The sequence below is a fragment of the Staurois parvus genome, unplaced genomic scaffold, assembly GCF_062004578.1.
Source record: "Staurois parvus isolate SC_StPar_1 unplaced genomic scaffold, SC_StPar_1.0 ptg000883l, whole genome shotgun sequence".
Lineage (NCBI taxonomy): Eukaryota > Metazoa > Chordata > Amphibia > Anura > Ranidae > Staurois > Staurois parvus.
In genome coordinates this window covers 268678-296243 of record NW_028318679.1, presented here as the reverse complement: position 1 = coordinate 296243, position 27566 = coordinate 268678, and the positions used below count along the sequence as shown (strand labels likewise).

The following is a 27566-nucleotide window of genomic DNA, read 5'->3' as shown; positions in this document are numbered from 1 at the left end:
CCGGGGTCAGTAGGGGGCCCCATGAGATGCCCCTGGTACCTTTTTTTTAATAGGCTTTTTTGAGTTTGGGCAAGGACACGGGCCCCATGATTCCCTATTGCCCGGGGGCCCCATGAGTTGTCAGTCTGCCCCTGCCTCGGACCTAAAATATGAACAAAGCGTATCCCTCTAGTGTGTACTTGTCTCAATCCAGAGCACTAAGTGTAATTTCTGTCCCCTTCATGTTCCCCTGCTATAAGCATGAGAACCATTTTGACAGGGGAGGGCACAGCCTGTGATTGCTTCAGCTATGTTGCTGTGAGGGTGTATCCCTTCCCTCTAATAAGCTCTTAGAGCTCTCCTCGCTGATTGTAACTTCAGACTCACTGCCCCCTGCCTTTCAGAGCTGAGAGATACTGTGTAAGTTCCCACTTTGGATGTTGGGGACAGATGGCTGGAGCTAGATGGGGTTCAACGTATTTAGGAGTATTTTTCATCCCTGTACCACCTAAAATGTCTCTTAATTTCTGACTGCCTTTCTTGAGGTGCTAAAATTCCAGGGCAGTACAAACCCCCCAAATTACTTTTTTTTTTTTCTTCCACTAATTTGTGGTAAATGACAATTTTTTTTTTTTTATACACATAAATGTGGAATAACACCCCAAAGAACATTCTACTTGGGGTACCACATTTGAGACTTTTTGGCAGCCTAGCCACGTACATGCCCTCAAAATCCACTGACCACCTCCAGGCTTTCAAAGGGCATATTTCCTCATATCCCTTCCTTATTACCTGTCCATTTGAGGCCCTAAAATGCCAAGCTAGTACAAACGCCCCTCCAAATGACCCCTTTTTGGAAAGTAGACACCCCAAGGAATTTGATACGAGGCATGGTGAGCATTTTTCACGACAATTTTGTCACAGGATTTTGAAAGCATAAAGAAAATACATTTTCTTATGTTCATTTTCCAAACACCTGTGGCAACAAATGAGATCTGCAAAATACTCACCATGCCTCTTTTCAAATACCTTGTCATTTCAGGGTGAACATGCTTTCACTATCCTGGCCTTTCAGGGTGAAAATTTGAAGCTTATGCAAGAAATAAACAATAATAAAAATAATATACAGGATTTATATAGCGTAGTTTGCTCAGTGCTTTACACTAGAACGGGAGACAATACAGCAGAAATACCGTTCAATACAAGAGGGATTTGAGGGCCCTGCTCCTTAGAGCTTACAATCTAGGAGGGAGGGACTAGTGGTACAAAAGGTAGTAACTGTGGGGGATGGACTGGTTGGAGGAGTAGAAGATTCCAGTATTAGCTGAGGGCAGGATAGGCTTCCCTGAGGTTTTCAGAGATCGCCTAAAAGTGAGCAGAGTAGGCGATAGTCTGATAAATTGGGGTAGAGAGTTCCAGAGGATGGGGGAAGCTCTGGAGAAGTCCTGGAGACTAGCATGGGAGGAGGAGACTAGGGAGAGTAGGAGGTCTTGTGAGGAGCGGAGAGTACGGTTTGGGTGATATTTAGAAACCAGATCGGTGATGTAATTTGGGGCAGAGTTATAAATGGCTAAGTTGTTAGTGTTGAGTTTTATCCATTGGGCAACGGGAAGCCAGTGGAGGGATTGGCTGAAAGGGGTGGCAGATAGACAGTTAGTAAGGTGGATGATTCTGGCAGCATTCATGATAGACTGAAGAGGGGATAGCCTGCGAGGAGGTAGGCCAATGAGGAGGGAGTTACAATAGTCAAGGCAAGATATAACAAGGGAGTGGATAAGTTGCTTAGTAGTTTCCGAGGTTAGGAACGGGCGTATCTTGGAGATGTTGCAGAGGTGAAGTCTGCAAGATGTGGACAGTGATTGGTTTTGGGGCTGAAAGGACAGATGGGAGTCCAGGATTACACCTAGTACCCTGGCATGAGGGGAGGGACTAATGATTGTGATGGAGAAGTCAAGGGAGGGGGCACAGGCTGGGGGGAATACTAAGAGCTCAGTTTTGGAAGCTTGAGTTTGAGGAAGTGGAGTGATATCCATGCCGATATGTCACTTAGTAGGTTAGTGATGTGAGGGGAGGGGTAGAAAGATAGATTTTTGTGTCATCAGCATAGAGATGGTACTTAAAGCCATGGGAGTTTATCAAGTGACCAAGGGAGGAGGTGTAGATGAAGAGAAGGGGTCCAAGGACAGAACCTTGAGGGACCCCTACAGAAAGAGGGAGTGAAGAGGAGGCAGCGTTATAGGTAACAAAGGAGCGCTGCGATAGATAGCAGGAGAGAGCAGAGTCTGAGGCCAAGAGTGGAGTTTTTTGAAGAGGGGATGGTCAACCGTATCAAAAGCCGTAGAGAGGTCAAGTAGTAAGAGTACGGAGTAGTGGTCGTTGGTTTTAGCAGTTAGTAGATAACTGGTGAGTTTTAGTAGGGCAGTTTCAGTGAAGTGTAGTGAGCGAAAGCCAGACTGTAAAGAGTCAAGAAGGTTGTCGGTGAGGTGGGAGCTCAGGTGATTGTAGACGAAGCGTTCTAGGAGTTTCGAGGTAAATGGCAGCAGGGAGATGGGTCTTAAGTTCAGGTTGGTGGGGTCCAGGGAGGGCTTTTTATGTATGGGAGTGATGTGCGCATGCTTTAGAGGGGAGGGCAAGGCACCAGTAGAGAGGGAAAGATTGAAAATGTGAGGGAGCATAGGATGGAAGAGGATGACCGTAGTAGTTAAGGGTACAGGATCCAAGGGACAGGTAGTGAGACAGGCTTCTGAGAACCTTAGTGACCTCTTCGGTAGTGGCAAGGTCAAAAGAGGAAAGTGTTAAGGGAGGTTTAGTATAAGGTATGCTAAGTGGGATGGATGCCTGTGCAGTGACTATGCCCCTACGAATTGTCAATCTTGTTTTTGAAATGATTTGCAATCTCTTGAGCAGTGAGTGAAGTACTGGGTGGGGGTGGAGAAAGTAGAGTTAAAAGTAGAGAAGAGATTAGGACTGGATGACCAGGTATTAAGAAGAGTGACAAAGTAGGCTTGTTTAGCAGCATGAAGGGAGGACTTGTATGTTAAGAGAGCAGATTTATATAGGGTGAATGCTTGTTGAGATTTGGTTTTATGCCTCAATCGCTCCAGCGCACGACTATGTCGTTAAAGACTTTTCTAACCACTTGAAGACATGGCCTTTTTTGACAGTTTACCTAAAACATTTTTTTGCTAGAAAATTACTTTGAACTCCCAAACATTTTTATATATATTTACATTTTTGAAGCAGAGGCCCAAGAAAATAAAATGGTGGGTGTTGACATTTTTTCACAGTATTTGCGCAGCAATTTTTCAGTACACTTGTATAGAAAAAATACACCTTTTTAAAGAATTTCAATGCACAAAAACACAATATATTGCCCAATTAAAGTATAAAATGTTACGCCGAGTAAATGGATACCAAACATGACATGCTTTAAAATTGCACACATTGGTGCTATGGCAACAAATTGCGTAAATTTGTAATATCTTTAGGAGATGCTTTAAGTCTTTTACAGGTAACCACTTTAGATTTACTCAGGAGGTCTAGTGCTAGAATTACTGCCCTCGATCTGATGTTCAGTCATACCTCACATGCTTGATGCAATCTGTTTACATACCGCCATGGGATTACTGATGCAGTTTGCCTTTGTGCGTGAGCATGGGGGTGAATTTTTTATTTTTACTGTGGGGGGTTTTTTTTTTTTTTTTTTTTTTTTTTTTTTAAATCAGGGAATGTAAAAATATCCCCTGTGATAGCAGTAGGCAGTGACAGGTACTCTTCTGGAAAATCTGGTGTCTTAGACTCTAGATCTCTCTTGCCCTTAAAGCATCTGATCACACACAGATCGGTGTGATCAGATGCTTTCCCAATTTTAAAATGGTGCGGTTTATATCTGGCGAAACGAGAATAATTAAATGCTCATAGCTTGCGGTCTTAATTTAGACCATAGAGATGTTTGGAGGCATTCCAGTCTCCGATTAGCTCTATTGTCAGATACCAGAACTGCCGGCTGCATTTTTTGGGTTCCCGTGTGGGACAGAGCCCAAGAAAACCTTGGCAGGTGGTGGGGATGGGGGAGTCCCTTCCTGCTGCTAGTAAATGTGATCCAGCAGCTAATAAGACGCTAGGGTTGTTTTTTCCATGAGAGCCAACTGCCAGCTGAAAAATACCAGAATGCCTGCAGGCATCATCCCGGTATAACCACTCAGTCCCATGACTTACCAGTACGTTGCTGGTCCATGCTGGGCATATATGTAACAGTAGAGAACATGGGTACATGATGAATCAGTTCTGTGGACCAATATGAAAGCAGGTCATTCTTTTTTTTGTAATGCCCATGTTTGTAATGCCCATGTTGAGGGTTAGGCCCAAAGATGTGTTGAATTCAGAAACTGATGGGTTTCCATGCGAATTGTCTGGCGGCGACACATGTGGGTAGGCTTGGCAAAAGACCAGAAACTTACAAGTACATCTGGTTGGATTACATTGACTGAGTCCATGTGGTTGTTGCAGTCACACATTGAAGAATCAGGGCATTACGGCATCTCCTTTTGTTTTAGGTTATACAGTTCAACAAAGTACTATAGTCTATGCAGTCCTAAATAAAATTTCTTCTTTTTTTTTTTTTTTGCTGCTGGTAGGTAAACTCAAACATTCAGTCTTGCAGGTTCCTTGACCCTTCAATGTACACAACATAGTTCAGTCAACCGTTTAAATCAAGAAGGAATCCGCCTTAATACTTTCAGCAATTTTATAATTTTTTTTATTTCAGGTACTTGTATAGTGCCGTCAATTTACGCAGCGCTTTACACATTTATATTGTACATTCACATCAGTCCCTAACCCTCAAGGGGCATACAATCTAAGGTCCCTAACTTGCATTCATGCATGCACATATTAGGGCCAATTTAGACATAAGCCAATTAACCTAACAGCATGTCTTTGGAGTGTGGGAGGAAACGAGAGTACCCGGAGGAAACCCATGCAGGCACAGGGAGAACATACAAACTCCAGGCAGGTGGTGCCGTCGCTGGGCTTTGAACCAACGACCCTAGTACTGCCAGGCGGAAGTGCTAACCATTTAGCCATTGTGCTTTATGATGTTCAGTTTGTTAACCGCCTATAAGGAAATGACGGGCGCAATGAGGTTTTCTCATTCTGGGAGGACGTCATATGATTATTTGATATTCTCTCGCCCTACATAAAACAAACAAGAAGGGATTAAAATCTATAGAAACAGTAATGGGTGAATTAATGTTCTGTAGCTGTCACCTATCCAAGAGTGGCAGGAAATGAAATCTACAAAAAAGTGGGTGAATAAAGTTCCCCACTATCCAAAATATTTTGAATGCAGACGGGCTTTAGTTTGTATAATATTGGTGCTAGAAACCACATGGCAATACACGTACCGATCTAGGAGTGTTCTTTATGTCAGCTTCAAAGTCCTGAACTGAGCTCACTTGCTTGCAGGTTAATAAATCGGTGCTGGATATTGTAATGCAGGGGATACATTTTTTTTGTTTGTTTTTTCCTTCACTTTGATCATTCAAAAATGTTGCCTGTATTGTTTGAAGGGATGAAGATGATGATGATGAGGAGGATGATGACGATGATGAAGAGGAAGAATTAACGCCTGTGAAAAAGGTATCCATTTAAACACTTGGCAGTCCGGTGCAATGTGGAAAGTGTAACATTTTTGACTTTGTCCATTCAGTTTGCCAAATCTCCCAAACCACTGATCACCTTTTCAGTATTTAACCCCCACCCCACCCTGCTACCCTCTTTACATTGGCCTGCACAAAATACCTAGTGCTTTTGGGTGTGAACACCTGTGTTGGCAGTACTTGAGTCCTTGGGCCATTCTCTAGTGCTCTCACATTACAAAGGCAGGAGCAAAAGGGATTGGAGGGGTGCAGACAGGCTTCACATTATCTACAGATGAATGGGCAAAGTGTCTCTAAAAAAACTAACTGCATGTAGCCCAGAAGATTGTGACTGACCTGGGTTTGCTTGGTGGTTTGTGGGTTAATGACTGAAGAACCTATCTTCTACAAAGACAGAATTTTTCTCACCTGTAGATAATGAAACTCTTTACTGCAGCACATTTTCTGTTAAGTCGGCAATACATGGGTCAAATTCTGAAAGAATTTTCTTTCAAAAATCTTTTCTAGAATTTTCATTCAAATTCCGCACCATTAGTGGGCCACATCAATAGCTGATTTTTGAGCGATTATTGGGTATTTTTTGAAAACGAACGAATTTATAATCAATGATGGAAGAATCGTGTGAGAAATGTAATTGAAAAAGAAATGTGCATGAGCTGTGACCTGGAAAGAAAAGAAAATTCTTGGTAATTCTTTTCTGTAGCAATATGAAGTGAAATTAACAGCTTGGTTGAATTTCGAAATCAATGGAAGCACCATCTTATTGCAAACACACGTGTTCCAATTTTCTAGACTTCGTAATTCGACCCATGTATGGCCTGCATTAGGATATACTGCTGCCTACAGGAAGATTGGACACTGGCAAACAAATTGTGGGCTTTTGGGAGTGTGGAGATCCCTGGCGCTGATGGTTCCTGAGCACATCTGGAGAGCTGCTATTGCGGCACAGTTAAGAGCAAGTTGCTTGTATATATGTGGTTGGTGAGCAGAAAGTGTAATCAGTGGTGAATTACACTGGATGTACATGATTTATCTTGAGCCATCACTGAAGACTGTTTTTGGGACACTGAGGACCTTTTGTAGTATAACAAACTGAATTGGACTTTTGTACATATATTTTCACGTTTATATATGCACTTAACGTTTATCAAATCCTTCTACCCAGAAATGCCACAATGTAAACGCGTCCTTTTTGTTTTCACATGAAGTCGTATTTCACGTTAAACAGATCATATTGCACTGAAGTTTGATTTGCACATTAATGCATGTCTGTTATGAATTTTGATTATATTGTGCTGCTCTTTCCAGAATATTACTGTTGGTGTCAGAACGCATGTCAGTGCTGGCTGCAGTCAGTTTTGCTTTTTTCATTTAATCATTTGCGCTATCACTGAGCAGTGTGGATACCGTACTTTTTTTTTTTTTTTTTTTTTTTTTTATTTCAAATGCTGGTGCTGTCCAGACCCTGGAACTGGTAAGATTAGCCACAGCATGCTTTCCAGGTCCAGAGCCATGGCATGTCTGTATTGACCCAGTCTGAAGACGGAGTAGACAGTGTGGGCCAAGAATGGAAGCTACCTTGTTAGACTGACAGAAAGCAAGAATTTTAACAGTGGTCAACAGTGCCTAACTGTGAAAGGAGTTAAGGCTGAAAGATTGCATGCTAACACCATGCGCTATGTGGGGTGTCTTGGCTACTTTTTTCTGCCATTCAGCACCGAGGAAGCTCTGTCATTCTGCACCTGGTTGTAAGATGCGTAAAACTCTGGGTTGTTCCTGCAGCCTGCATAGTTACTTGGTACCCTTTAGCTGCCTGATTCTACTCTTGCTACTTAACCACTTGCCTACCAGGCACTTATACCCCCTTCCTTACCAGGCCAATTTTCAGCTTTCAGCGCTGCCGCACTTTGATTGACAATTGCGCAGTCATGCAACATTGTACCCATATGAAATTTTGATCATTTTTTTTTCTCACAAATAGAGCTTTCTTTTGGTGGTATTTAATCGCCACTGGGCGCTTTACTTTTTGCGCTATAAATTAAAAAAAGTGCAAAAAATTTGAAAAAAAAAGTTTATTTGTTTCTTTTATAAAATTTTTCAAACAGGTATTTTTTCTCCTTCACTGATTTGCGTTGATGAGGCGGCACGGGTGGGCGGCACAGGTGGGCGGCGCTAGTGAACGCACTGCTGGGCACCGATCATCAGGGCACTGATGATCGGTGCCGATCCCCGCTCTGACAACTGCCGGTTCTCGGCAGTACTTTCCTCACGATCTGACAGCGTGAGGAAAGTGCAGCCGAGAACCGGCACTTGCATTTCCCTGTGATCAGCGTGTCATTGGACACCGCTGATCACGTGGTAAAAGGCCGGTGGGATCGGCCTTTCACCACATCACGTGATCAGCTGTGTCCGTAGGACACAGCGATCACGGAGATCGCCGGTGGGGGCGCGCAGGAGAGCGCGTTCTGGGAGGACGTCATAGGACGTCCACTCAGAACTGGCCGGCCGCGATGAAGCCGTCATTCGGCTATGCGCGGTCGGCAAGAGGTTAAAGTGGAACTATACAGCCACTGACCTTTTCGGGCAACCGGCTTTCAGGTCTCAACTGCTGGCTGGGCAGGCAATGACTTCACCCGGTGCATGCACAGGAGTTCAGTCAGATTCCACATTGCGTGGCTCACTGTACAGGGGCAGATGGAGAGTTAAGTAATTTTAATGCAGAAGAGACCAAGTATGTCCTATCTGCATTAAAATTCCTGCTTTTAATTTAACTAAAGTTTCACTTCAAGCAGCTGGTCTTGTGAGCATGTATTATGATGCACATTACCTAGCAGTGCAACACGTTATGATCTTCTAGATAAGGCTAAAACGGTCACTCTTTACTGGGTGCCTCCAGCTCACACCCCAGTACCTGTTTTAGTGCTGCATGCAGTGGTGAAGGATAAGGTCAGCCTTTGCGGCTGACGGCATGTAGTTTTCAATTACAAGAGCACCGGTGACTGTTATAGGTAATTGGTTGGCTGCCTGTACAAGGTAGAAGCAGACAGCTTACACTGACAGTCTGATGGAGTCATGCATTGAACTGGATCTGCTGAACATGGGTGCAATGATTTACATGCTGCTAATAAAAAATGCACTTAAAAAATAAATAAATAAAAAAATAAAAAAATTTAAGTGAACTCCTTTAAAGGCTAGGTTTAAATTTGGGAACTCTACACATTTAGGGTGTAACATTCCTAATTGCCTGCTTCCCACCCCCAGAGCCCCCTTCCTCTGACAGCGTATGAGGGTTCTCCCCCTAAACTGCTCTCAAATTTAAAATCTTTTTTTTTTTTTTTTTTTTTTTTTTTTTTTTTTAGGTGGGCTTGGCATTCAACTCTGAGATGCCTGAAACTGAAAGCTGGGAATTCTGCCCCCTGCAGAGTCTGCCATCCCTGAGCCCTGGTTCACACTTTTTTTTTTTTTTTTTCTCTCCAGTGACTTATAACATTCTGGTGACATGTAAAATCACAGGTCAAGTGAAAACACAGATTTTAATAGGTGCTATCTTGGTGCAATTGACAAAAAAATACTACCTGAACTACTTTAAGGTGATTTTTGTGCTGCATGGCTCCCTTAGACTTTCTTGTAAAATCTCCAGCAAGTCATACATTTGGCTTAATTGCAGCAACTTTGCTGCTACTTCTGGTCATTCTAGCCTAAAAACGTCCTCCCTTGCGCATCACATTCATGCATGTTCCCACTCATGTTTTGCATTTTTATGTGAAAACATGCATTGTGTATAGGGCAGCCCATTCCCTTGAAGCTGCGTTCTCATCTGTGTTCCTGAACATGCAGGAACCTGCATAGAGAGCGCACGCTTTAACATTCATTTGGAATATGCACATTGTGATTGCATTACCATTTGTTCGCATCTGCACATTTCTGAACGTATGGCAACCCACAAGAAACAGCAAGGTTTGCTATGAATTTTAAAAATTCATGACAATGTGCGTCACGTTTCCGTTACCCTTTAGGCCGCATTCACACCTGCGACTGTGTGGTAACCTGTACAGAAAACATGCACTTTGCCGCTCCTTTCGAAAATGCCTTTACTCCATTGCAGGTTCTGCCTATTGAGCTCCACATTGTAGAGCAGAAGAGGAAAGGGGTAATCCAGTTGGCTCACATTGACCCAGAAGAATATGGTACACAGACATGACTTTGGACAGCCCCTTCCTAACAGTCCAGATCTGCTATCTCAAGGTCTGCTATTCCATGCCGCTTCAGTCTCTGTCTCTGGCTTTAATGGCATGGCTGTTGAAACCAAAGGATAGTGGGGTTTCTGAGTTTTACTACCTTGAAAGAAGCCACTTCAAAAAGATCAATTATCACCAGGAAACCTTAAGCTGTTAATACATCTGTCAGTGGTTATAAAAAAAAAAAATCTGATTCAATGAAAAAAACTGACTCCCCCATCCACACATCCTAGGGGAATAGGGGAATCCTTCCTGCTGTACCGGTTGAATTTCAATCCATGTATGGCCAGTTTTATTTTTCCTGGTGTGAAAGCAGTTCAATGCCAGAGACTGTGCCTTGCATTCTGGCTTTCATGCAAGCAGGTCTTGAAGAGAACATGGGTCTCGGCACCTATTTAAAGAGCAGGTGGAGGTCTTAACCAATCTTCTTCTTTTTTTTTTTTTTTTTTTTTTTTCTTCCCCTCCCCCAAAGGCCTCCTGGCTTTACATGCCTGAATTCTGAACTAGTGACCCCTTCCTAGTATTTTCTCATACTTCACAAATGTAAAGTTGTTGTCTTATACCCAAGACCATCCTTCCAAAAGTTGTTTTGGTGTTGTCCGTGTTCATTGTTCTGCCATCCTCCTAAACACCCAAAGGAATTCTCTTAATTATGTGGATGCAGTCAGTCATTTAATGTATATAAAGCACTTTCATCAGAAACAAAAAATCCTGTTCTCTCATTACCTTGCAAGGAACATCCTACTTCAAAGACTGTTAGTAACTTGCAAGATCTTGCATTCTTAAGTAAAGCCTCTTGCGGGCATACGCCACCAGATTTGTAGGTATTTCCTAAGCTTTTTGGCACCAAACCTCTGAACAAAACACCAGGTGGCAGCCTTACAGATAGGTTATTTTCTCAGTTTGTCCAGGTGACCATCCAATGTTCAGCAGATGCAAGCTTTTGGCCAGTAGGTTTTTGCATCAGCAAAATGTTCACAAGGGTAAGAAAACCCCCAAGTTTCACAGGAAATGAGAATCTACAATAGGGACAGATGGAAATGCAGATAAGTTCTTAGTGTCACCTTACTCTACTAAAATAATGATGCTGTTGTAGATTTGACCTTCCATCCTGTTTGAAAAGCTTGTCATGACAGTGAGAGGGGAGGTCTCTTTAACTGAGCCCCAGACGGTAGTAAATATTCAACCAACGTTATGTGCTATCCAAAACCAATTTTATGGCTGGATTAAACTTGCAGCTGGGTTCATATCACATATATGCGGTGTGGTATATCGCATGTGATTCACACAAAAACCGCACCACATTCCTGGGCAAATCGCATGCAATTTGTGTGCGATTCAAGCCATACATTTTTTGTATGGCTCAAATTGCACCCGCTCTAAAAAGGTGCAGGACCCTCTTTGTTCTGCAATAGAATCGATCGCATGGGTATTCACACCTATGTGATCAGATTCTGTACATCACATCTCGTTTTGTAGACTGATTTTTGGGGTGTTTTTGTTAACTTTACATACACACCCGCAACAGTTTGCGTGAACTGGGTGCGATTCTGATGCGGTGTGGAATTCGCAGAAAACGCTGCAAATTCTGCACCGCATCAGTGTGAACCCAGCCTAAAAGTTTGTCACCATTTCACAGGTATGCACAAGTGGTTAAGGAAACCAGTTTATAGCTCAAACTGAACATTTTTCCATAGGCGACACTTTAAAAGCTGTTACAGGCTACCAGTTGAGAGGTACAGTTGTGTTCAAAATAGCAATCTGACATCACTAACCTGAGCAATCACTGTTTTTGGTAGAAATGATATTTCTACATGGCAAATAATTTACTAGCAGGTGTAGTAGAGTAATAGAAATCCAACAATCATGACATGCATGCTGCTGATTCTGTGTAATTGAATCACTAATTGAAAGGGGCATGTTCAAAATAATAGCAGTGTGGAGTTCTATTAGTGAGGTCATTTTTTATTTGAAAAACAGGTGGCAATTATTGCCTTTATTTAAGGAAGGCAGAAAATTTTGTACATGCTGGTTAGTGCATTTCTCTGAAATTCTGAGGAAAATGGGTCGTTCCAGACATTGTTCAGAAGAACAGTGTACCTTGATTAAAAAGTTGATTGGAGAAGGGAAAACATATAAAGAAGTGCAGAAAATGATAGGCTGCTCAGCTAAAATGATTGCAAATGCTTTAAAATGGCAACCAAAACCTGAAAGACATGGAAGAAAGCAAACTACAATTCGAATGGCTATTCTATAATAGCCAAAATGGCAAGGACAATTAGATGCCTATGTGAAGCCAAGCTATCTGCAAGAAGCCCCCGCAAAGTCCCACTGCTAAAGATGTGCTGAAGAGGTTACAATTTGCCAAAGAGCACATTGACTGGCCTAAAGAGAAATGGCGCAACATTTTGTGGACTGATGAAAGTAAGATTGTTCTTTTTGGGTCTAGTGGCCGGAGACAGTTTGTCAGACAACCCTCAAACACTGAATTCAAGCCACAGTACACTGTGAAGCATGGTTGCGCAAGCATCATGATATGGGGATGTTTCTCATACTACGGTGTTGGGCCTATTTATCGCATACCAGGGATCATGGATCAGTTTGAATACATCAGAATACTTGAGGTCATGTTGCCTTATGCTGAAGAGGAAATGCCCTTGAAATGGGTGTTCCAACAAGACAACGACCCCAAACACACCAGTAAACATGCAACAAGATTGACATTATGGAGTGGCCAGCCCAATCCCCGGATCTTAATCCAATAGTAAACTTGTGGGGTGACATCAAAAATGCAGTTTGAGGCAAAACCAAGAAATGGAGAACTGTGGAATGTAGTCCAATCATCCTGGGCTGGAATCTGTTCACAAGTGCCAGAAGTTGGTTGACTCCATGCAACACAGATGTACAGCAGTTCTCAGAAACAGTGCTTATACAACTAAATATTAAGTGATTCAAAGGAAAGCAAAATCTTCAAACATTTTTCAGTTTATTTAGTGAATGTTTGAGTTTGTAAAGAATACAAACACTATTTTTTTGAACAGTCTAAATATATTGAAAAAAATTGAATATTAGAGGAACACAAATTTGATATAGTTTTCTTGTTTTGATTTGGACTAGAATGTTTAGTGTTCCCAATGCATTTGTGTGTATGGAAATAAAAGCTATTAGAAAGATTTTGAGCTTTATTTACTTTTTTCAAGACACTATTATTTTGAACACAACTGTATATGTGCTCTCAGGATCTAGAATTATTGTTCACTCAGATTTTCGCAGCAATACCTTGTGTGTGAACTGTGGTTAAATTTGCACAGGGTGCTTTTTAATCGTTTATTGTAAAAAAAATAAAAACTCAACCATATACCTTTTTATAAACAAGCGAATCAATTGTGAAAAGTCCATAAACAGTCTGGTATAATTAATGAATGAGCAGTAAAGTCCCACATGTATGTAGTTTTAATCGCTTCACAAGGAATAATTTGTGCAAGAAAAATGTACGTAACTCATCTGTTAGTGCACGCTTTGTGCTTGAAAAGCTCCATCATCGTCAATCACCAATGCCGGAGACCACTTGCCACATCTGTTGGACCAGAAGATTATAAATGGTCAAAATCACTTAAGTGATATGCTCCTTCCACTATTCGCAATATAGGATAAGCCAGTGCACCTCCACTGCCAGTGTCTCAGAGGGGCTCTTCCTTGCTTTGTACCTGATGGAGGCAGGAGTGCAGCCACAGCAAGTAGCATCTTACAGAGGAGGTTGCGGTAGATCGGTCACATGGAGCAAGGGAATTGGGTGATGACTGTCTCTTCTGTGTGATGGTCTTTGCCCCACATCACACAGAGGAGACAGTTGTGGTTTTGTTTTTTTTTTTTAATCGCAATGATATAGCGGCTGCTAGTATATATTTTTTTTTTTAACCCAGCGCAGATTTAATTTTTGATTCAAATTTATTGCTATCAAAAGGATGAACATCAGATAAGGGGATGGATAGATGTACATATGTTCTGGGTTCCCCGGTAGAACAGCCGAGCCTGGGGGATGGTAGTGGGAGGGTGGGGCCCCTCCTAAGCAAAATTAAATACCAGCACACAAGACTTTACATTTGACTGCTGCATCTCTGCTTGCCTCTGGTTGCGCACGCTCCCCTTTGTCACCCAGGCTCTTACACTGATTGTCCACATACTCTCCTCCACTCCTAATTGCTGTCATACATTGAACATTCCTCTTGCAGTGTCTTCAAAGACCCGTTATTAAAGTCTGTGTATATTAACCAATTCAATACCGGGCAATTTTACACCTTCCTGCCCAGGCCATTTTTCTGGTTTCAGCGCTCACACTTTGAATGACAATTGCGCGGTCATACAACATTGTACCCAAACTAAAATTTTATAATTTTCTTCACACAATTAGAGCTTTCTTTTGGTGGTATTTAATCACTGCCGGGGTTTTTATTTTTTGCTAAATTAACAAAAAATACCACATTTTGAAAAACATGTTTCTTTGCTATAAAAGTTTACAAATAAATCATAAATTTAGGCCAAGATGTATTCTGCTTCATGTCTTTAAATAATACATCCTAATTTGGGTTATTTTCAGTTTGTAGGAAAGTTAGAGTTCACAAACTATGGTATAGATCTGAAAATTGATCAATCCTGAAGTACTGACAGCCAATCTAATTTCTTGAGGTCCAAGAATGTCAGAACAGTACAGATATCCCCTAAATGACCCCTTTTTGTAAAGTAGACAGTCCGACGTACTTCATAAGAGGCATGGCGAGTTTTTTGCAGTTGTATTTTTTGTCAATTTTTCGGAAAATTAAATAAAAAATATTTTCACTTTTTTTTACATACTGTCACCAGTGCAGTACAGCATCATATAACTGGCATGGCGGTGAACAGGGACACTGACTGGTGACCGTATGGGGGAAAAAAAAAAAATATTTTTTTTAAAGTTTTTTTTTTTTTTTTTTTTTTTTTTTTTCATATTTTACTATGACCAAAGTAGTACACTGTTACCTTAGTAACATTGTACTACTTTAAGGAAGTGATCAGTATTTTTTTTTTTTTTTTACACAATTTGCTTATAGCAAAGAATTACTTGGCTATAAGCAAGCATTTACTTGAATGACATCGATTCATTCAGGGTTATTTTTTTTTCGTGCTTAGCGGTGATTTGGCCACAGCTAATCACATGACATATGCATGTGACCATTCACAGCTAGACAGTATACAATGGATGGCATGAATGAAGCCATCCATTGTATACAACTGTCATGTGACCTGCTGTGATTGGTCACAGCAGGTCACATGGTACCGGCAACAGGGGCCCGTACTCAGATCTGTCATCGGCAGTGTCCGAGGTACACGGCCGGTGACAGATCGCGGCTCTGCAACCGCGCATGTGCGGGAGGACGCCAAATGGCGTACACCCCGGAAAGGTAATGCATTTTTGCGGCCGCCAAACGGCTATAGGCCAGGCGGCAAATGGTCAAAAGGAGCCCTTCAGAATTAGAGCAGTTTAAGTCATTACCACTGAATTAAATTCTTAATATAGGCATTCCTCTGAATACCCCCCTCTGTGGGAATGGATTGCATACATTACACCCAAGAACTTTTAGTCCAACTTTTGGAGGCTATTGATGGTGATGCATGCGGTTTTTTAAGATGGTTGTCTGGTGTCATGGTTATTCCACTTTTTTTTATTTTTATTTAACAATTTTTTGCAGGTGATAACAACATTCTGCATATTTCTGCTTAACCAGTTTATTTCTTCCTTCAGCCTACTCAAGCTGCAAAACCTAAATCTGCCCAGAAATCCAACCACAACGGAAAGCTATCTGAACCGTCCACACCTCCTAAACCTGCTAAAGTGAGTATTGGCTACAATATTCCTTTAAATTTTTTTTTTTTTGGTGCATTCCTTGAAAAACATGGCTTAACCTCCTTAGCGGTTTTCCCGAGTGTAGCTCGGGGTAAAATTTGAGTGCCAAGAGCGGTAACCCCGAGCTACACTCGGGCTTACCATGCGGCGTTGCTCAGGGGGTCCCTGCAGCACTTACCTTGTCCTTCGCGCCCACGATGTGTCCCCTGCAGCGTCCCTGGCCATCTCCTCCAGCCGATGCCGGTATCCGTGTTCCGGTCCCTGTGACATCGGGACGTATTTGCCGGAATTGGCGGGAAATTTGTATCTTTTAAAATTCATTTTTGCTGTCATTGCTGTTTCAATGCATTTCACATTATATTTTGTCCCTACTGCTTTGTCCTGTGCCCTGCCTGCATTTTGACTGTTCTTTCTGCCTGGAAACTTAGAAAAGTCCATGGCGTCCAAAAAGCATCCCTTTACGTCAAAAGCTGTTTTAGAACAGCGATCGTAAATCAGAACCACTTGCAGAATTGAGTGATAATAATTCGTGGGGAAATTCGTCAGACACTGAAAACGATTTTGCGACTTTGCTCAGCGATGTGCGAATTTGCCTCTGTTTTCAAATTTCAGTGTTTTTGGTTTGATTATATTGAATTAAATTTATATTTTTTATGATTATTAAATTATAATTTATGATTTCGTGTTTCAAGTTTTCTCATATCCGGAATGTTTACTAGACTCTTGTTCGTACAGATTTCAGTGAGTTATTCCTAAAAATTACAGCCTACAATAAAAAACTACATATTTCCATGCAAAAAAATTGGTACCGCTTTCAGCACAAAAAATCGGAAAGAATCATACCGCGGAGGAGGTTAAGTAACTTGGGGTTATACTGTAGCATATAAGAGAAATGGACACTGGGTTCATAAACCAAAGGTCAGCTTCCATGTGTCTATAATACCTCACCCACTCAGCTGTAGCAAGCAGTCCAAAATGAATGTTATTTGAAGGGAGTGAGCAGTGTTCAACAGACTGAATTTTATGGCGAGTATGAAAATCATCCTATTTTCCTATGTCTAAGGAATTAAGCAACCAAGGGGCGTCAAAATATTGGGTGGGTACAGAAAAACACAGGTCAACCAGCCCAATGGGGGAGCACTATGCAGATATTTGACCTTTGGTGGGCCATGTTCTTTCCTCCAGTTATGGGTAGAACAACCTTTGGCCTTTAGCACCAAATAGGTGTGCGGGGAAACCCTCAAGGACTCACACCAGTGAGAACAAGTCTTCCACGTTCGATGAATCTTACATGAAGGCAATTTAAATCTGGATTACAGAATCTGAAATGAACCTGGGTTTTGACAGTTCGATAACAAAGCTAGCAACAGAAAAGTAGGTTGGTTGATCTCTGAAATAAAAGATGAAGTAGAGACTACAAGCTGTTGGCTAACAAACATGGTCTGTGTACCACACTCAAATGGGAATAAAGAACTAGATGAAAAATTTAGTGAAGGCGCAGATAAAGGCATATTGAGAACAGAGCAACACCATCTGCAATCCAGTAACATGCCCTGAAATCCAGTTTCTTCTGAGAAACTAGCATATCCACAACTGGTATACCCCAATGATTTGCTGGCATTTGTGCCTTCCTCTGGATTAACTGGGTATAGGATTTTAATTTCTTCCTTTTTTTTTTTTTTTTTTTTTTTATGGTTTAACTGGGATGGACTTGTCTTTTTCAGCCAGACTTGCTATGTAACTTATGCACACATGTCCCAGAACACTTCTGATGAGACCCTTTACCTGGGTCCAGAGATCTGCAGAGAATATGCCTGCCAGTTCACCCCAAGACTTTTTTCAGCAGAGATTATTAAACAAAACGCCGCCCAGAAAAGGATAGACTTTTCCTGACTCCACGTGCGCCCCACTTCTGTGGCATCTAACTGAATCTGGTAGCAATTGGGTGGCAGTGCAGCTGCCAGAATGCCTTAAACTATGGAGCTTCGGCTTCATCCTTCATGATATAAGTTCTGGACAGCATCTCAAGCCAGTCTCATCCATTTTGAAAACTTGTTCAGGCTGATGTGCCTGAAGGTCTCAGGGTACTTCTCTGTGGCTTTTGTTGGCAGATGCTGCTTCTCCATGTAGAGAAACACTTCAAATTGAATAGTTTCTGAAAACTATCAAACCATCCCTTACTGGCTTAAAAATCTTCAGGCTCCTGTGCTGTTGATGGTCCTGGTTGCAGTTCTTCTGTACCTTCTGCATTGTCTCCTGTAGCGAACTGCTGGTACAATTTCTGTGCTTTCTCACGGATGTTACCGTCCAAGGTGATCTTCCTGCAGTCGGTGATCCACAATGCAAAGGCAGATTCCATCCTGATATTTTTATTTCTTACATAAACTTTTTGGCACTATCACAGAAACTTACTGATACGGTACTCCTGATCGTGGCCTCATTCTTCATGTAGCATACGGTACTCTATGCCATAATGGCGCACTACTGCAGCATAACTTTTTAGTTGCGGAGCAAATCCAGTAGTTCAACCTTCTCCTGGAGTGTCTTAAACTTCTGGCACTCAGGTTCATTGACAGAAGCCTTAGCAGGTGCAGGGCGTTTCGGCAGCATCCTAGTGCTTTCAGAAGAACAACATAATACACTAGAGATGGCTACACGCGGTTAACTGTTATGGTGCAGGAATGCTGGGCCGATCTGCTAGAGGAAGTGTCTGTGAACGACTGAGGACACGAACTCTGAACAGTGATTTTGCAGGGTTCGACTATTTAACTTATGTTACTGAATTGCGCTATTGTGGCATGATGGGAAAGTGTGTGCTGCTGCTTACAGTGGGACTAAAGTCAACCCCCCAGGACAGAGCATGACCTGTTGCCCCAGTGGAAGTCAAGAAAATTTTATACTGCCTACAAAATCTTGCTTTGATCCTCATTCTACTCTGACAGAATACTTAAAGCATAGAATTAACCAAGAGGTTGGGTGTACTGCTCGTATATATCGTGTAATTTATCCTGTATTTGTATATCTAACAGACACCTGAACAGAAAGGGAAACAAGAGGCAAAGCAACAGACCCCAAAAACTCCAAAAACACCCTTTACGTTTGATGAGATTAAGGCAAAAATGCAGGTGACTTTAGACAAGGTAAGGTTATTTAAACCGTACATTATCTTCAGCAAATTGCTCTTATTTTAAGCATAGAAGCAAGCATGCCATTACCAATAGTTTTACTGCAGTGCCAAAAGTATTATGGTAGGGCGCTTGAATGTAAGCAAGCTAATCTGATGGCAGGCTTGCTCATTTTATGGATGTGTGCGTTTTTTTTTTTTTTTTTTTTGTCTAGGTGTCCCCACCACTTCTACAAAGTGGTGAGGTGAATTCTACATTAAAATGGTGTATTCACCATCAGATGGGGAGAGGGAGGAATCCTTCCTGCAGAGCTAGTGTGGTTTCCCGGTGGGGGGTTGAGGGAGAGGTCTCTGCTAGAACACTATTACTGCTAGCAATTGCATGCTAAAAACCCAACATGCTGGTTGTACTAAAGTTAATTGATGGATCCACATGGGTACAGTCAACTTGTCAACACAAATCGAATCTCGGCTGGCTCTTGCTGAACCGGCTGAGATTTGATCCATCTATAGCCACCTTAAGTGGCTGATGGATTCACTGCGCCAGGCGAAGATGTAAAGTTAGTCTGCATTCTATGCAGCTGCAACCACCATTTTGTCTCCAATATTTCACTTACCAGAGGTGGCCTTGCACAGTATATTGGTACCCTGGCCCTGCAACTGCAACATGTTCTGAACCTGGACTACTTTTTTTTTACTTGCCCTGTGTGACTTACTGGAAGACACTAGGCAATAAAATTAAATGAAGGTGCCAGCATCCTCTAATGGCTTTAACCACCAGTGCTTGGATGACTTTTTTTTTTTTTTTTTCCCACTAGTGTCCAAGCAGTATGTATGTTTTGCTACTCCACAGGTTCAAAATCTTAACATAAAACTTGTCCAGCAGAACTTACAGTGCCTATGTAGCAACCCCTACCCAAATAACCCTCTGCCCTCCACTAATCTCTGGCTCCAATAAGGATCTTGAATTGGTTACAGCTAGGCCCAGCAAGAGCACCTTGTCGAATTCAATTTCACATTCAGCAATTGGTCTCCTTAAACCTCCAAGTAACTAGTTACAACCAGCAGTACTTTTGGTGAGGGGGAGGATTTATACAGTTTTTTTTTTTTTTTTTTTTTTTTCCCCCCGGCATCTTTCAGATTTTCCTTCACTTTAGCATGTTTTGTGTGGTGGTTTTTCCTGACTTCTACTGCATGGGACTTGCAACAGAATTTTTGTCTGAGTAGTTTGTAGCGCCTTATACCCTGCTGGTCTTTGTGTACCTATGAACGCACACTAGTCTCAAAATAAAACTTCAAACAAGAAATGAAAGTTGGTTGCTGTGACTTTATTTTGTGCATTCTGCAGTGTATAGTTTATAAAGATTCAAATCATTAGTGTAATCTCTTTTCAGGGTGGTGTGCTTCCAAAAATTGAAGCAAAGTTTACAAACTATGTAAAGAACTGTTTCAGAATGGATAACCAGAAGGTAAGATATGATTGTGTGCTACATGTGTGAATAGGGTTAACCTTTTTAAATCTATGCATATCAAAGGGGGCTCATTGTCAGCAGTGCCAGTTTTCCCGCAACGCAGTCCTAGTAGTCACTCTCCACTGGTAATGGGTAGTTTCTCCAGATCGGACAGCATTCCTTATTCAGTGTTTTCTAACATTATAAAATGTGTATAGTGTAACAGTGGATGGATGGGGATAAGATTTTTTTTTTTTTTTTTAGCTAAACAAAATAATTAACCTTTTGTGGCTTGTAGTGCTGCAATTAGAATTGTTAAGTGGTAACTGCAAGCAGAATATTTCCATTGGCTGCTAGTTCACATGGCTGTACTAGCATTAAAGATTTACTGTACCTTTGGTCACTGTAAACTAAAGGTATATGAATTATTTAATGTGTAAGAAAACTGATGTTTCTTCGTGTAGTGTTCAATTTTTTTTTTTTTTTTTTTTCAGATAATACTAGATCTCTGGAAGTGGAGACAGTCGCTTAAAGATAAATAACCTGCCTGTTTCTCTTGCTGTTCTCTTTAGTGTCACATCTTGTTTTATATAAATTTTTTTTTTTTTTTTTGTAAGTAGAAGAGAATGCATTGGTCTGTTGCCAAGAATGTCAAATGCCTGAAACTGCATATTTTGTACACAAACATTTGTGAAAAGTATGATGAGCTGTTCTGGCAGATCTGAAGTTCAAGCATACATGTTTAAATAAATCTGTATTTTTTACTTCTTTTGGGGGCCTTGTGTAAAATCACTGTATATACTGTATAGCATGCTTGTTATACTCACTGTGGAACAGTGTTAATCCTCTGCATTGTGTAAAAATGTGGTTTGATCCTGACTTCTGATCCTCCCCTTCCAGTGCTCCCCTCTTATCTCCTGGTAAAACACATTGTGTGTGCACACTCTGCGCATGCTCAGTTAAGTGTGTACTGATAGAGCTTTTTTTTCTTTGGAGTTCATGTGATCAGCGCTGTCCAGAGGTCAGCGGTTCTGCATCCTCAAAGCAGAACTCCTACAAGATTTAACTAGTGCTTGGCTGGACACTGATAGATGTCCCTGCTCTAACTGCTGAGTAAAGGTATTTAGCAGTTTATATTTACTAAAATTGCATTTGTGCACTGTGGGAGACCAGATATAGTGAATGCAGGGTCCTGGGTTAATAACACTTTAATATGGTAACCACAAGTGGTGAAATGTGTGCTAAATGCAGGCAAAATGTTAGATAATAATGCCTTCCCACCCCCTCCTTGATTTGGGAAGTTACATGGTTACATGTCTGAACTGGATGGACTTAACTTTTTTTTAATGGTTGGCTGAAAAAAGACATCCTATACCCACAGTTGATCCAGAGGAAGGCAAAAATCCCAAGCAAAGCACGGTCCAATTTGCTCCTGCAGGGGAAAAAAATTACTTCCTGATCCCCCGAGAGGCAACTGGATATTCCCTGGATCAACTTTACCTATGAATGTTTGTATCAAGTTATTTTCTGTTTAAGAGAATCCAGGCCTTTTTTTTTTTTTTTTTTAAAGCAATCCACTGAGCTGGACAGCACCAACTCTTGAGGGAGTCTATTCCACATTTTCAAAGCTTTCCATGTTTGGAGATTAAATTTCTTTTCCTCCAGATGTAAAGAGTGCCCCCTTGTCCACTGACCTCAGGGTGAATAGCTCTACAGAGTTCACTATATGAATCACTGATGTATTTATACATGTTGATCATATCCCCCCTTAATCTTCTCTTCTCGAGAGAATAAATTCAGTTCCTCTAATCTTTCCTCCTAGCTGATCTCCTCCATGCCTCGTATCAGTTTGGCTGCCCTTCTCTGTACTTTCTCCAGTTCTGCAATGTTTTTTGTGAATTGGTGCCCAAAACTGAACTGCATATTCCAGCTGAGGTTTTACTAATTATTTGTACAGAGGTAAAATGGTATCTCTCTGGATTTTGTACCTTTTTAATACAAGAGGATTTTGCTTGCTTTAGAAACCGCAGCTTGGCATTGCATGCCATTAAGCTTGTGATCTACCAGAACTCCCAGATCCTTCTCCACATTGATTCCCCCAGTTGTACTCCCCCTAGTATGTATGATGCATGCATATTCTTAGCCCCCAAGTGCATAACCTTACATTTATCAGCCCCCAAGTGCATAACCTTACATTTATCAACATTAAACTTCATTTGCCACATAATTGCCCAATTAAACAGTGCATTGAGGTCGGCTTGTAAGTTGAAGACATCCTGTAAGGACGTTATTCCACTGCACAGCTTGGTATCATCTGCAAAGACTGAAATGGGATTTTTGATCCCAGACCCTATATTTGTAAATACCTTAAAAAGTAAGGGTCCCAACACTGAATGGTCTAGGGTTGTCAGTGGTGTACCCCAAGGTTCAGCGTATGAATCATTAACAATTGTTGAATACAATCTTTTAGCTAGTTTTTCTATCCATTTAACGTATGGATTTTTCCAAGCCTGTAGACTTTACCCTACACATTAGCCACGTGTGGGGAACTGTCAAACTCTTTTGCAAAATCAAAGTATACCACCGCCACCCCTCCTGTCCAAGGTTTTGCTTACCCCCTCATAACAAGAAATCAGATTTGTTTGACAACTTCTATCATTCATAAATCCATGCTGGTTGTTGCTGAAAATATTTTTTTCCAGCACAAATTAATCTATGTGGTCTTTTATTAAACTCTCCAGTATCTTCCCAACTATAGAAGTTAAACTAACAGGTCTATAATTACTTGGTAAAGATTTTGACCCTTTTTTTTAAAATAGTCACCACATTGGCCTTTCGCCAGTCCAGAGGCACTATGCCAGTCATTGAGTCACCAAAAATTAGAAACCATGGCTTTGAAATGACAGAGCTCAATTCTTTAAGGACCCGTGGGTGTATGCCATCCAGTCTAGGTGCTTTTATTCACCTTTATTCTGTCTAAATATTTTTGGATCATATCAATTGTGAGGTAATGTGGATCATCTGGAGCTGTCAGTACCATGCCCATTATGGACAAGAGCTCCCCCATACTCCTTTTTGTATACAGAAAACTGAAGAATGTATTTAATTAATTTGCCTTTGTCCCCAGTCACCCACTCTAGATAATTTTGTAAAGGGCCTACAGGCTCGGACTGAACCTTTTTACTATTAATATATTTGAAGGTTTTTTTGGGGGGTTGGTCCTGCTATCTTTTGCAATCTGGATTTGTTTTTAATTTTTTCGGCCTTTATTTCCTTTTTGCTTATTCTGTTCTTTGTAATGTTTAAAAGATGATAGCGTTCCTTCATTTTTATGTTTAATAAAAGCTTTTTCTTATCTATATATTTTTTTTTAACTTTGGTCTTAAACCACATAGGTTTGATTTTTAGCCTTTTAAACTTGTTGTCCATGGGAGTTCTTCAAAAAGACTTATGTGAACACGCTGCAAAATATATTCCCATTTCTGTGTTCATTGATGCCAATATTCCCTCCCAGTCTAAGTCTTGGCAAGCAGCTTGGAAAATTGGCTATCTTGAAATTGAAACACAAATCCACAAGACATAGCTAACGCCTTCGCAGAATATTACCAAAAACTATATAACCTTAAAAACAACCCTGACACCATTCAACCAACAACCACCTCCATACAACAATTTCTCCAAACGCCCAATCTCCCTCAACTATCCTCAGACCAACTTGACACCATTTCTACCTCAATATCACCCAAAGAAATAGAAATGACCATTAAAACACTCCCAATTACCATATCACCAGGAAACTATGGATACACTAATACTATAAACCCCTTTCCACAGACTTATCACCAAACCCTTCAATCACGCTGCCCCCAGACATGTTGCAATCCTTAATGACTATACCAACCTGGCAAAGACCCCAAACTTGTCCAAAACTACAGGCCAACTTTGTTACTCAATACCGACATAACTATACATGAAAATAATATTCTGAAGAATTCTCCCCTACCTCCCCACCCTTATTCATTCAGACCAAGCAAGTTTCATCCCAGGTCGCCAAGCACCTGATGCTACAAGAAGAATTATCTCCCTCCTACACAACCTAGAAAGTACCAAGAGCCCCTCCTTATTCCCATCTTTATACGCAGGAAAAGCATTAGGAATCAGTCTCGCACCGACAGACCAACTATATACAGCAAATCATAAAATTTTGCTTGAAACTATCCCCTAAGAACTAAACATTTTACGCACTTCAGAACTCTCCAAACTTGGCTGAGTGGCAACTCTGAAAATGTACATCTTAACCAAAATCTTATACATATTCTGCACACTCCCCATACCAATCCCTAATTCATTCTTTTCTAGCCTACAAACAATCCTCACAAAGTTCCTATGGAACTCGAAAAAACCAAGATGTACCACCAACCTCTTAATACGCCCTACAGCTAAAGGAGGAGCAGGACTCTCACACCTCGTCATATTACACAGCCACTCTTTTAGACCAATTATATATTTCTGGTGGAACCCATTGAAAGAAAAAATAATGGAAACCCTCCCTTTTCAGCCACTTAAGCCCCAAAATATAATCCTGATGACTCTGACAAAACGAATAGAACCCCAACTAAAACACTCCTGCATTCAAGCCTCCCTACAAGCTTGGCGGGACCTCCTTTCCACTAAATTTAAAGAAGTCAAACATATACCTACTCCAACCAATATACACCTCATTCCCTCGCTAGACTTATTGCAATGGACAAAACCAGGGATAACTAATATAACAGACCTCTATATCAATCTATTTGCCCTTTCCGAATTCTCCAACCCAAATATAATCTCCCTACTACTGAAAACTTTACATACCTAAGAATTGCTCACTGTCTACAAACCTCTTACCCCATACCATTATACCAATTAAAGCCTTCATATTCTTCACCAAACCTCAATACCCAGGCAAAAGTATATCCACCTTTTATGCATATCTCATAAACTTACAATTTACTCTACAAACAACCTCCCTAACCAACTGAGAAAAAAACCTATCAGACCAAATATCTCCTTCAGATAGAATCTATTCAGAGTTATACCCTTCAGATATCAGTGGAGGAGTCTCCTTCCTTCATGGCAAAAGAAGGCAAACTGGTTGCCCATTCAGTTTATTGTTGCTGAATTGACTTTGCCTGAGATCTAGGTCTGTCCAGGTATTGTGGAATTGACAGACCATCTGGTCCAGGACCTCCAGTGCAGGTGTGCAGCATCCTTATTTGAGGGCCTAGGAACAACAGAGCAGCATCTGTCTCATCTGTGGTGCCTTGGTGGGTTTTCTGGCTTCTGTGTTGGTCTTTGGACTAAACATCAAAGAAGGCCCTTGCTGTGTACTCTTGCAGTGTTAGTGGCCTCTTATTGCCTACCTGGCCAAGATCCTTGAGGATCTTATGGGTAGGAGGAGTTTCCTCTCTTCCACTCCCCAGGACCAGGAAAGGGCTACATTGTGTATGCAGGGTTTGAGGGGATCCTAGTCCCTCAAAGCTCTTGTGAATGGTACAGGCTCTCCTGGTCTTGGAGCCTGCTCAGCTCATGTACTATTCCTCCTTCAGCATGTGGGTTTGCCCTCTTCCATTTTCAGGGTGGAGTGGTTGCCTTGGCTGGTTTGTGGACCATGGTTTTTTTCGTCTTCTGACAATGGGGCCCTGGCCTGTTTCTGCCAGGCAACTAGATGGAGGAACATAGCCACAGATTGAAAGGAAATTCCTTTTTGTCTGCTGCTCACTCCTCTCCCAGCTGCAGGTGCCAGGTTTTGCACCATTAGGGCTATAATAGCACTGGTTCCAGGGCTGTTTCCGATTGGTTCTGTAGAGGGCAGAATTCCAGGAAGGGATTAACATGAGGGACAATTAAAGGGTTAACTGCTGTGTGTTTTACGTGTGTGTTTTACTTGTCTGTGTGTGTGTGCGCTTTACACTAAGCACTGCTTTGCATGGCTGTGCACAGTTCTCCCTGTAGAAGATGCGCAACAATCACTGGGTGCTGGCGAGTAATCACGGGCTGGGACCTGGTGCTTGACAGCTGTGGCTGCGAACGGTGTGCACCCCCTACCTGGAAATGCAGAATCGCATATGTATATATGATTTTGTGCACCCGTGCTGCCCTGTAGGCGTATATCTGCTATAGGGTGGTCGGGAAGCAGTTAAGCTAATGTAAAGGTATAACCCAATAGAAGGGGTATAAACCAAACCTAATTGATCAGTGCAACCACTACTTGACTACCGCTTACGCCACATAAATCATCAAACGTACGCCTGTATATCATGCATCAATAATTAAGCCTCATGCAGTAACCTTAGGTTTAACTAATTGCCTACTGTGCACTTTTACCCCCTTCCTGCCCAGTCCAATTTTTTAGCTTTCAGCGCTGTGGCACTTTGGCAATTGCGCAGTCAGGCAACACTGTACCTATATGCAATTTTTAGCATTTTGTCACACAAATAGACCTTACTTTGTGGTATTTAATCACCTCTGGGTTTTATTTTTGCTGGACAAGACTGAAATATTTGAAAAGCTTTTCTTTGCAAAATTTTATAATGGGAACTAACAGGTAAATTTACGCCTTCACTGATGTGTGTGGGTGAGGCTGTACTGTTGGGCACTGGTAGGTGGCACTGATTGATAATCAGTGCTGACAATGCCAGTGTAAATGTCTCCTTCACATTTGCCAATAATTGGCAGTACTCAGTGTGAGGAAAGTACTGCTGATTGGTGTGTTTACATTGTGAGCAGCTGTGATTGGACACACCTGATCACATCACAGTAAAAGGCCAAACATGGATATTTACAGCTGATCACATCATAGTAAAAGGCTAAACAGTGGCCATTTACAATGTGACCAACTGTGTCTCAATATCTCCATGCACCAATATCTTCTATAACTGATCATTAGTGCTACTCCTGCATACACCTCTAATGAATAATATATGCTTACTCCCACACTAGCCCCTGATGGCTAGTCAAGGGTCACATGTGCTTGTGCCCTCTTCATGGGTTGCAAACAAGATGGCTCCAGATACACTCCACCACAGATGGCTCCCACTGTTCCACGGATCCTCCCACTCTCATGTGTTTTTTCATTCATGAAAGAAGAATAGGGATTGATAGTGCTCTCCATACTGAAACATTTATTCAATATTGAAAATGACAAGTCAGTGCACACATAGAGGTTGATTTACTTAAACTGGGGAGTGCAAA

The 27566-nt window shown here is 41.5% G+C and overlaps 1 protein-coding gene across 2 annotated transcripts in view; it reads left to right on the top strand.

The window, feature by feature from the left end:
• NPM1 (nucleophosmin 1) overlaps positions 1-21101 on the top strand; it is a 52382-nt gene extending 31281 nt beyond the window's left edge. Inside the window, exons 6-10 of one of the 2 annotated variants that reach the window (XM_089656047.1) lie at positions 5550-5619; positions 15657-15746; positions 18788-18898; positions 20277-20351; positions 20828-21101. In XM_089656047.1, coding sequence (XP_089512173.1) covers positions 5550-5619; positions 15657-15746; positions 18788-18898; positions 20277-20351; positions 20828-20875 — 394 coding nt within the window. In that variant the 3' untranslated portion in view covers positions 20876-21101. The remainder of the gene's footprint in view (positions 1-5549; positions 5620-15656; positions 15747-18787; positions 18899-20276; positions 20352-20827) is intronic. The other variant, XM_089656048.1, reaches the window with a different exon arrangement.
• The last annotated feature ends 6465 nt before the right edge of the window (positions 21102-27566 follow it).